Source organism: Paramisgurnus dabryanus, chromosome 17 (genome assembly GCF_030506205.2).
Source record: "Paramisgurnus dabryanus chromosome 17, PD_genome_1.1, whole genome shotgun sequence".
In the NCBI taxonomy this organism is placed as follows: Eukaryota; Metazoa; Chordata; class Actinopteri; order Cypriniformes; family Cobitidae; genus Paramisgurnus; species Paramisgurnus dabryanus.
Genome location: NC_133353.1, coordinates 34,000,487 through 34,012,628, shown reverse-complemented (window position 1 = coordinate 34,012,628; position 12,142 = coordinate 34,000,487). Strand labels below are relative to the sequence as shown.

At 36.3% G+C, this 12,142-nt stretch overlaps 1 protein-coding gene across 3 annotated transcripts in view; it reads right to left on the bottom strand.

The window, feature by feature from the left end:
• hhat (hedgehog acyltransferase) overlaps positions 1-12,142 on the bottom strand; it is a 36,322-nt gene that overhangs the window by 11,626 nt on the left and 12,554 nt on the right. For all 3 annotated transcript variants that reach the window (XM_065288206.2, XM_065288205.2, XM_065288207.2), the window contains one exon: positions 3,927-3,962. In XM_065288206.2, the coding sequence (XP_065144278.2) occupies positions 3,927-3,962 (36 nt within the window). The remainder of the gene's footprint in view (positions 1-3,926; positions 3,963-12,142) is intronic.

Sequence of the window (12,142 nt, the reverse complement as noted above, 5' to 3'; positions counted from 1 at the left end):
TTTTTTTAAAGCTTAGTTTCACGTGCTCACGTGAAACTTTCAAGTGCTCAAGTGAAACTATCGCGTGCGCATGTGAGCACATGAAACTAAGCTTTAGATTTTTTTACTCCAATGTCACCTTAGGGGCTCGGTAGTTTTCACAGGAGGGGTCACAAAACGACATACTTAAGGGATAGTTTACCCAAAAATGAAAATTCGGTCATCATTTACTCCCTCTCGTCCTGTTACAAACCTGTATAAATTTCTTTGTTCTGATGAACACAAAGGAAGATATTTAGAGGAATGTTTGTAACCAAACCGATCAGAGGCCCCATTGACTTCCATAGTACTCTTTTTTCTACCATGGAAGTCAATGGGCCTCTAATCCATTTGGTTAGATTGTAAAAAGTTGGATCAACTTAAAAAAATACTTTGGTAAAAAATCCTGTACTTTGATACAGTTGGTAACACTTAAAAATGTAAAAAAACATTTCAACTTAATGTTCTCACTTTAAGTAAAATTTAAGTTGAAAATGTTTAAATATTTTAGGTGTTACCAATTTAAGTATTTTTTTTGTTAGTTTTTCACCCTAAATATTTTACTTAGTCAGTCCAGAAAAAAGTGTTTTTGTGATTGTTGCGGGCAAAAATCCTTGATCTTGCAGCACATTTTCTTAAAAAATGCGATGGAATATGCGGGATATTTATGCAATTTTATGCAATGAAATTGCGGGAACATGCAAAAATTGTTGGAACTTGCAATAACTGCGGGAACTTGCAAAAAACTGTTTTTAGCTTTTGCAGCTTTTCAATAATGTTCACGTCACATAATCACGTCACTTCATAATGTTCCCACGGCAACAGGGGAGATGGCTATGCATGTGTGAAGTAAATGCAACATTTTTCAATTTTCTGCTAAGACATATGTGACTTTCGCTACGAAAATGTGTGGATTATGAAATCATTTTGCGCACGGAAATCTGCAATTTATGCGTCGAAAGTGCGGTGTATTTAAAAAATGCGGCCCCCACTAAAATATGCGGACTATGGCTGATTATGCAATAAATTATGCGATCGCATAATCGCATTTGTCTGGAGGGACTGTACAGTGAGAAGTTAATAAAACGTATTTAAAGTACAGCAACTTTCACTTTTTACAGTGCATCAATATTTTTATCAGAGCAAAAATATTTATACAGGTTTGTAACAACATGAGAGTGATTACATTTTCATTTTTGGGTGAATTATCCCTTTGATAAAACATAGTCGAGTAAATGCGTGCATATATATTGACGCATGAACTTGCATGACATGTACAAGCATGCATCAGAGACTTTCTCAAGCACATAAACACATAAAATATGCCTCGTCTTCACAAACAAAACAATTTGGTGCGTAACCGTGGAGTGTAAAATCTACTGCATAATAATTCGCAAAAATATTATTGGCATAATAAAAACCCATAAAGGGTATCAAAGAAGGACTTGCTGTTCTCTATTCAACAGAAGTTGATTTGACAGATAAACAGCTGCTTAGAGATGCTATGCATTCGGGCATTACCAGGAACTGAGAGAGATTCGGCATGAGCGACATTATTATAATTTTGTATGAGCAAAGTTAAAATTGGTTTTGACGGGGCATGAAAAGGGCATTATCAAAATGATAATATTCTGCCAATTGTCTGAACATAAAATAACACGCATAAAAACCAGACAACAAAACAACTTGTTAAAAAACTTGCCAATCGTTCTCGGCACAGAAGAGATGAAGCCGAGCTGTGGACTTAGCTTGGGTGACCAATCATGACCAGTGCCAAATTTATCTTTTGTGTCTTCCTGAAATAAAAGTCGATTCATTATATGCAGCCAGTTCCCAGTAACAGTGATGGTCTGGATACGTGGAACACACCCCATTATGAAGCTCATTTGCATAAAATTGGATAATTTCAAGCTCAAATATATATAATTAACTGATTTGCATTTATATTTAGATGTAAATGAACCATTTGGTGAGTTTAGTTTCTTATAGGGCTATTACATGTGTAGCGTCGCTCCCACTGTGCCAAATCTGCAAAGCACAATTTTACTTATCACAAATACATTAAGAAAATGTTCCTTAATGGTTTAAAATCCATCTGTCAACACGACTAAAGCAACAATTATTTCATCGGTTGCTGATGCGTCTGGATCCTCCATCAGAAAGCTAATGAGTATCATGTTTATCATGTTAAAATCACAGATTAATTTGAAGAGACTTAGTAAGCCATCCATAGGTTAACTTCCACAGTTAATGTTTTTTGCATCTCTTGAGCTTTCAAAACATTGTCATTTTGGAAAGCATTTGGGAAATGGTTTGGGAACAAACCTTTGATGCAAATCTGACATCACAAGGGGAGCAAAGGGGAGCACAAGAGGAGCAAAATTTCAATGACCTTTTTTTCACATGCTTGCAGAGAATAGTTTACAAAAACTAAGTTACTGGGTTGATCATTTTCAAAATTTCTAGGTTAAAGCAACACCAAAGAGTTTTTTTTACCTTAAAATAACGTTTCCAAAAAAGTTTCAGTGGTTCATCCACTCAAAACAGAGTGAACGGCACTTTCACATTCGCTTTGCAGCCCTCTATCGACCAAAACCGCACTAAAGAAGTTTCCAACCGTCGGGTCGCGGTCCTGTAGTTCGAGTGAAAACTACAAAAACTTGCTTTACGGCAGACCTACAATCCAATCAGAGCCAGCTATGCTGCAGTATTTACGACAGTGGTAATGAACAATTACGCTTCTAACCTGTAGGGGGAGCAAAGAGCAATAAGTCTTTAGTGTTGCTTTAATAGCACTGGGGACCCATTTATAGCACTTAAACATGAAAAAAGTCAGATTTTCATGATATTTCCACTTTAAAAGTCAAAATGCCATTAGTAACCCAATATTTCTATTCACGGGTCTGGAGCAAAAAAGCAAGCATTTGACGCGCATCAGAGGCAAAATCCGCTTCTTGTGGGAGGGGCAAGTGCTATGGGGTTGTCTGTTTGCAAGATGGCTGGTGTTGGAGAAAATAAAGTTGAAATCATTTTAATAATTTCTAGCAGCTCCTCACCAGTCAAGTAAATTTAAATGAACTCTCAATTCAAGTGGATTAAAAAATAGCCAAAAATATCCGACCATGGGCGGTGCCATGTTACGTAAAAACGTCAGTTTGGGGCCAGGGCATGCGCAGAAGCCGTCCGTGGAGCCTGAGGCGTAGCAGCTGCATCAAACTTATGCCCAAATGCTCGCGTGCCCAGTTCAACCACGGCGATCATAACGACATGCCCTCTTTCTATAGCATCAACTTACTAGCTAAAATGAAACTTATCACAAAAATTTGAACTTATATCAGCGTGTTAACAACTACCTTAAAGGACCAAAACCATATTTTTTAATATATTTTTTTAGAGCCGTGTCCCGTTTGTTTGCATGGAGAGGGTGGGGTGTATGACTTGTACCCACCAGGGGGCGATCAAAGAGCCAGCGGCTTTACTTTTCAAGATGTATGAGGCACACCCGAATTAAACTGCAAAAAGGAATTGTTTACAGTATACACATGTATATATTTATTTATATTTACACACTAGCCTGTATTTTGGTTTACAGGTGCATTTGTCCATATACTCTACACTCCTGCCTATGTGTGTATACTTTAAATAATATTATATTTAATATTTAAATAATAATTTTACTGAGTGATATTTCTAAAGAGATTTCATTGTACAGACGTTCTATTCTATTCCATAACAAAAGAAAATGAAGGCCATGTATTCAGTGTTTTATTACATATCTGAGGCTTGTAATCGTTCTCTGACTATGGTTTTTGATTATGAATATTATTCATTTGCGTGCATAAAAAGAAATGTGTGTCCAAAGCAATGCAGAACATCTCTCAGACAGACAAAACCAAGACAAATCTTACCTAATGAGCCATTTGTAGAGTCCCACGTCAAAGTGTCTGAAAAGCAAAAGGACAGTAATGAGAAAACTCAAGGGTTAAACACAGATGGTGCAGTAACGCACACTTCTCTACAAAACCACACAACACAAACATTTTAAGTGTTTAATCTGTCAACATCTACAGTTAGACAAAAAGAAAAGACAATCTGCATAAATTAAATGCTTGAGATAACCGATTTAATGAATCTTTGGGGACAAACGGTGGCATTTTCTGTGATAGCTACAGTACTGGGAAACATCAAAATGAGCTGATCGCAGAACAGTTTTGCCCTTTATGTGGTTGAGCTGTAGTTTGATGCTGAGTTGTGTGTCTGAGAAGCACATAATCAGTCACATATTGATCCGTGAGAAGGCAGTGATATTCAGACTTTTACATCATCTGATGTGTGATAAAAATAAGAGTAGTGCTCGTCTATGCAGAGATATCTGACACTATCAGAAATAAAGGTACAAAAGCTGTGACTAGGCGGTACTATTTTGGTATAAATAGGTATGTTTGATGTACTCATTTTTGCACCCCTTATGTACAAAGGTGTACTTTTTAAAAAGGCTGAGGGGGTAGGCAAGCGTTTATTCTTTATAATTTTGTCACCCAACTTCGATCCAGCAACTTTAAAAAAAAATTAATAACGCAAAATTGGAGGTTTCAGTCATGTTTGCAATGATTAATGAGTTACACTTATGAATTTAATATCTTGGTCTTCAGAAAATGAGCAAATAATTTAACACAACAGTACCTGATAGATATCGATCTAGATGTGATCTGGTAAGTAAGAAGAAACAAGAGGAAGTCAGACTGACCTCATTCCTGTTTCTTTGATCACACTTGAGCAAGTAGCTCACATCAAAACAGCAAAAATATTGATCTGGCCGTTTGTAACTCGCAGTTTCTCAGTCACAGTTTCACTTCTTCTCCATCAATCTCAATGAGCAGATTTGTCTTCTCTGATTGAACACGGTTCTACGCTACAGCCACATATGTTTCCATTAATTGTTTCTCTATTCACGTTTGTGACCCTGGACCACAAAACCAGTCATAAGGGTCAATATTTTTAAATTGAGATTTATACATCACCTGAAAGCCAAATAAATAAGCTTTTCATTGGTGTAGAGTTTGTTAGGATAGGACAATATTTTGCAAAATCAACTTTAAAGTTGGTCAAATGAACACATATTATTAATGATAAATATATTTTTTATATATTTACAATAGGAAATTTACAAAATATCTTCATTAAACATGAAGATATTTCCTATATTTCCAATTATATCCTAACGATTTACACTGCAAAAAATAATTTAAAAAAAGTGTCTTAATATTTTTGTCTTGTTTTCAGTAAAAATGTCAAAAATTTCTTAAATTAAGACGCTTTTCTTGATGAGCAAAACGACCCAAGAAAATAAGTGTAGTTTTAGTCCAAAAATATCACATTTAAGTGATTTTGTACATAAAACAAGCAAAAAAATCTGCCAATGGGGCAAGCAAATTTTTCTTGAATTTAGTGTTTAAAAAGATTTTTGCTTACCCCATTGGCAGATTTTTTTTGCTTGTTTTATGCACAAAATTACATAAATTTGATATTTTTGGAATAAAAACTAAACTCTTCAAGAAAAAGCATCTTAATTTAAAAAAGGTTAAATATTTTTACTGAAAACAAGACAAATACGGTGCACTGACAAAAAAAAAACAGAGCGCTGGTGCTCAGTGCAGAAAAAACTAGTGATGCACCGATGTATCAGCCGCCGATATTTATCGGCCGATTTTTGATGAATTTGAAACCATCGGCATATCGGCAATAGCACGAGAAAGGCCGATACCGATTGTTTATTAATTAAATGCATAAAGAAATCCATTATATGTAAAAAATGAGTTAATGTTGTTAATAAAATAAATGCTGAATAAGCAAAAACCACCTTTGAAGGTTATGTTAATGTTAATTAGATCAAATCCATGTTCAGTAAAAATAATTTGATGCAGAAATAAACTAGCTAATAGACCAACTGTATAGTATTGTATACAAGTGTTTAATATCGGCATCGGTATCGGCCAGAAGTTGTCTGTTTAAATCGGTATCGGCCCGAAAAAATCCTATTGGTGCATCCCTAGAAAAAACACCAGCTGCTGGCTTTTTTTTTAAAAAAAAACAAGAACATTTATTGGAAACAATTGAAAACATAGGCAGGCTGCCGGCGTAAACGCTTTGGTGTGCACACTACATTAGTTCTTGTAGCTCAACTGGTAGAGCATTGTGCCGGCAACACCAAAGTCATGAATTTTATATTCTCAAGGAATGCATTAACTGATTAAAAGTTTTTTAATAAGCTTTCGCCTTTATTTAACAAATCAAAACTCCCAAAAGTTTAAATGGATAAAGAAGTGCTGGATGGTGATCATAGGATTCCTCGGATGAGATGACACTCCATCATCTCATCCAATAAAGCAAAAAAAACACAACAACTGACAATTTTCTGGCCATAAGGCTTTCTCATCTGCAGTTGATTCTGTCACTTATTTAGTCCAAACACATACGGACCCCAAAGACGACAGTAAAAGATGCCGTTGCTTGCTTCTTAATACAGACCCGTGTGGAGACAAATGGACGTGTGCCAGCAGATGGTTGTTAACATGCTGGAGAGGACTGACATAAAGTTTTCATGAGCTCACAGACCGGCAACAATCAAAATGTTGTGTAATTAATTAACATCCAGACGGTAAACACAAACGAAACAAAAGATGACGCATCACAAATACACCCGTCCGGAAAAAGTGCGTGTGCAAGCGAAAGAAAAACAGAAGGCGGAGTATGTGTGCATAACTGAGGAAGATGGGTTCGGTCTGCGGTCTATGATATGTAATGAGTTCTAAATCCGATTGTACAGAACCATTTGATTCATATCAGCACTTCTCGGCATTCATTAGCGACTACTGATGAAATCTTCCTGGACTCCAGGGAAATAAAAGTCATCCGGGAAGACCAAAAGAACAGACTATGCTTAAGTCATTTCACTCAACTCTACATCGATAAAACAACGTGACTAGACCGTTTAAGGCCAGAAACGAAGGAATATTCAACTTTTTGTAAAAAATCCGGATAATTTACTCACCCCCATGTCATCAAAGATGTTTATGTCTTTATTTGTTCAGCAGAACAGAAATTAAGTTTTTTGAGGAAAACATTCCAGGATTTTTCTCCATATAGTGGACTTCACTGGACTAATATTTTACAGTTTAAATGCAGTTTAAAATTGCATCGCAGTTTCAACACAGCTTCAAAGGTCTCTAAACAATCCCAACTGAGGCATATCTAGCAAAACAATTGACATTTTTGCAAAATAAATAAATGTATGTGCTTTTAAATCACAACTCTCTGTCTTGCACTTGCTGTGTGATGCAACAGCGCGACCTTACGGATTACGTAATCGCGTCTAAAGATCATGCGAGAAGGAGAAGTTGTGGTTAAAAAGTACATATTTTTTTCTTTTTTTGAAAGAAAAAAAACTTTCATTTGCTCACGCGAAAAAACTTTCATGTGCTCACGCCAAAAAAACTTTCTTGTGCTCACATGAAAAAAACTTTCATGTGCTCACGCGAAACCTTCATGTGCTCACGCGAAACCTTCATGTGCTCACGCAAAAAAAACGTTCATGTGCTCACGCGGAAAAAACGTTCATGTGCTCACGCGGAAAAAACGTTCATGTGCTCACGCGGAAAAAACGTTCATGTGCTCACGCCAAAAAAAACGTTCATGTGCTCACGCCAAAAAAACGTTCATGTGCTCACGCCAAAAAAACTTTCATGTGCTCACACCAAAAAAATGTTCATGTGCTCACGCCAAAAAAACGTTCATGTGCTCACGCCAAAAAAACGTTTATGTGCTCACGCGAAACCTTCATGTGCTCACGCGAAACTTCCATGTGCTCACGCAAAACCTTCATGTGCTCACGCGAAACCTTCATGTGCATATATTTTTTTATATTTTTTTTATTAAGTTTAGTTTTGCATGCTCACGTGAAACTATTGTGTGCACACATGAAAGTGAAAGTTTCACGTGAGCATGCAAAACTAAACTTTCAAAAAAATTCTGCACATGAAAGTTTCACGTTTTGTGTGCGCACATGAAACTAAACGCGATACTTTCACGTGCGCACACAATAGTTTCACGTGCATACGCGAAACCTTCATGTGCTCACGCGAAACCTTCATGTGCTCACGCGAAACCTTCATGTGCTCACGCGAAACCTTCATGTGCTCACGCGAAACCTTCATGTGCTCACGCGAAACCTTCATGTGCTCACGCGAAACCTTCATGTGCTCACGCGAAACCTTCATGTGCTCACGCGAAACCTTCATGTGCTCACGCGAAACCTTCATGTGCTCACGCGAAACCTTCATGTGCTCACGCAAAACCTTCATGTGCTCAGGCGAAACCTTCATGTGCAGAATTTTTTTAAAGTTTAGTTTTGCGTGCTCACGTGAAACTATTGTGTGCACACATGAAAGTGAAAGTTTCACGTGAGCATGCAAAACTAAACTTAAAAAAAAATTCTGCACATGAAAGTTTCACGTTTTGTGTGCGCACATGAAACTAAACGCGATACTTTTTATTTAATTTTGACTCCATGTCCCCTTAGGGGCTCCGTAGTTTTCCCTGGGTTCAAACCTATGACCTTTTACACTGCTAATGCAATGCTCTACCACTGAGCACTAATAAGGGGCACACGCTATGTAAATATAAATGTAGGTCCAATTTGCTTAGCGAGAATTCAATTCAAGTGCAATTTATTTGCGCGAGTCCATTACATGCTTGCATTTGAGGTAATTCACCTAAAAATAAAATTCCCTTCATTTACTTTCCCACATGATGTTTTATACTCTCTATATAGCCTTTATATAGCCAAACGACATATGAAATAGACATTGAGGATAATATAAGCTCATGTCTGGTGTCTTTTATGATTTCATGAGTCGTGAGTCACAGAATGATTCATGAATCTGAAACTGAGATACTCGCTGTAACAGGTTCACTCAATATCCTGCTGTTTTACTTCAGAAAGCGTCGCTTCAGACATCATCATTAAAACAGGCATGACAGAAACGGTTTGTAAACACAGCTGTCCCACAGCTCAAAGATACTGTGTTTCACATCATCCCACTATAACGGAGTTAAGCTGCACATTTATGCAGGGGAGATCAAATTAAACGTTGGCCGTGAGAGACTATCACACAAACTGTACACATAGGTGTGCATGTGTTTACATGTGTTTGGGCCTTTATGAATAGAAACAGGTTATTAAATTATCTAAATTATGTTTTAATTAAAATCTTTATATACAGAAAGGTTTCTTTAAGGCTTAGGTTTAGGGGGACGGTTAAGAGATAATAAAATATCATTAGCTTAGTATTAACGACAAAAGTCGGAAGTCTCCACTGCAATGGAGAAGGAATGTTTATGTGCTTGTATGCATGTGTGTGTAAGTGTGTGTGTGTGTGTGTGTGTGTGTGTGTGTGTGTGTACACCAAGAGTGATTACAGTACAAAACTATAGATAAGAGTCAGCAACATGCTAAAGAGCTACACAAACTGTTTGTTTTGTTGATGTTGGTTAACTCCAAATGAACAGCGCTTTATCACAACCTATAAACCTTTAAACTGCTGTAAACGCTCAGGCCATGCCTGTAAATCACACACGCAGCAATAAAAACACATTCAGACACACACAAGCATACACATTCATATCTCCAGTATTTCCAGGTGAAAAGTGCATTAATATACAATGTAAGCACACTTAGTACATGTGTTATCTTCTGATACTAATTTTGGATAAGATAAACATAAGAACATCTAAGGCCATGTTTAAAAAAAAATTTAGGATGCATTTTGATCAGATCACAAGTGCACAACACTAAATACAGTTGTATACGGGGTTTAAAACGATTTTTAGGCTTTCAACGGTAGTCAAAATTGCATTCGAGTGGTGTAGCACAGGGGTTTTCAAACTTTTTGTTTGTGTGGACCACTATTTGTAATCAAGAATTTCGCGGACCACCTCATAACACTCATAATAAAATATGTCTACACAAAGTCCTGAATTTATCTGCACCTCTAAATAGGCTTACTAGCACTAAAACTATAACTGGTCATCACATCAGTACAACAGATTCTTAAAGAAATATTTTTTCTTAAAAAATTAAATTTTGCCTTTACACGGACCACCTGCAGTACCCTCACGGACCACTAGTTGTCCGCGGACCACAGTTTGGGAATGGCTGGTGTAGCACAATGTCATCGAACAGCCGACTACTATCCGCCAATTGATCTAATCTGATGTACAAAGTACAATGTTTTTACATCGGTCCGGACTTCTAGTTCGATAGTCTTTAGATTAGGGGTCTCCAACCTTTATATGAGCAAGGGTTACCACAATGGATAAAACAATATGGAGGGCTCCTTTTTTTGATATAGTCTTCTCAAAACTTTTTGTTTTACTTGTTGATTTTCTTTTATTTGATGTGTTTTATCATTGTTTAAAATGTTAACATACATAAAGGAAGCCAAGCTAATATAAAAATATGTAATAAATAAATATAAAAATTGAGGCTATTAATAAAATATGCTTTGGCGGGCAACTCCCAAACTTTGTGACAGACTTAGCAAATTTTTCTTGAATTTAGTGTTTAAGAAAAATGTTCAAGATTTTTTGCTTACCCCATTGGCAGATTTTTTTGCTTGTTTTATTAATCACTTAAATTTTATATTTTTGGTCTAAAAACTAGACTTATTTTCTTGGGTCGTTTTGCTCATCAAGACAAAGCATCTTAATTTAAGAATTTTATATATATTTTTACTGAAAACAAGACAAAAATACTAAGACATTTTTTTCTTGAAAATCATTTTTTGCAGTGTAAAAATAAAATAAAATCCAGATAATTTACTCACCCCCATGTCATCCAAAATGTTGATGTCTTTCTTTGTTCAGTCCGGAAGAAATTAAGTTTTTTGAGAATTTTTATCAATTTAATAGACTATTGGACCCCAACAGGTTACGGTTTTAATTCAGTGTAAAATTGCAGTTTCAACGCAGCAGGTATTATCTAGCAAAACGATTTGTCGTCAAGAAAAATAAAAAATAAGCACTCTTAAACCACGACTTGTCTTACACCAGCCGTGTGATGAGCCAACGCAACCTTATGTAACGCATATGCACATGGAAAGGTCATGTGTCACAAATGTGAAACGCACATTTGTGCACCATTTTGAACAATAAACTGACACAACATTAATTAATAATCATTCTACATACAAAAACATCCGACGGTCCTCTGTCTCCACACTTGTAAACACAGTAGTTTTGCATACGTCATGCGTGACTTTTCGACGTGCTTACACATTACGTAAGGTCGTGCTGGTGCATTGTGGTTTAAAAGTACATCTTTTTTATTTTTCGTTTTGCTAGATAATCCTGCAATGTTTTTATTTATTCTCGACTGGACAAAGACATCAACATTCTGGATGACACGGGGTGAGTAAATATCAGGATTTTTAGTGGAATATTCCGTTAACTCTTTCGCCGCAATTGACGAGTTAAATCGTCAATTATGAGAAAACACTTCCCTGCCAATGACAAGTATTTCCGGCTTTCTGCAATACCGCTTTTATCCACTGGGTGGTACTCTTTCACAACTTATGCAACCCGGAAGTTATGCCTCACGTGTAAGAGTAAGAACTTAGTGTATGTTTTGAGGATCGCGCTGAATCTGATTTCTATCAAAAGTACTTCACAAAAATGGAATTATCTCAGCTTTTTGCTCAAAATTTGGTGTTTTTGAAGAAACCTACCCATATTTGAGAGGTGATTACAACAGAACTAATGAAGGTATGATGAAGTGTTTTTGTTTGTTTAAAAGCAGAGGGTCTGTTCTTTCATTTGATATATTTGTATGTTTATATATTCAAAGAAGAACATTTTCTGGAAGGCATTAAACTTTTGTGAAAATCATGACTGGCAACTTTTTTTTAAAATACTGTCGGCGAAAGAGTTAATACCAGATATAAACAAGCCCTAAGTGTACTCTTGAGACACCAATGATTTCAATATACTTAAATTCAATATAAGCATGAATAGTTTTTAGTAAGTGCACTGAAGTAGCCTACATTGTAGTGATTAACTTCTAAACTTT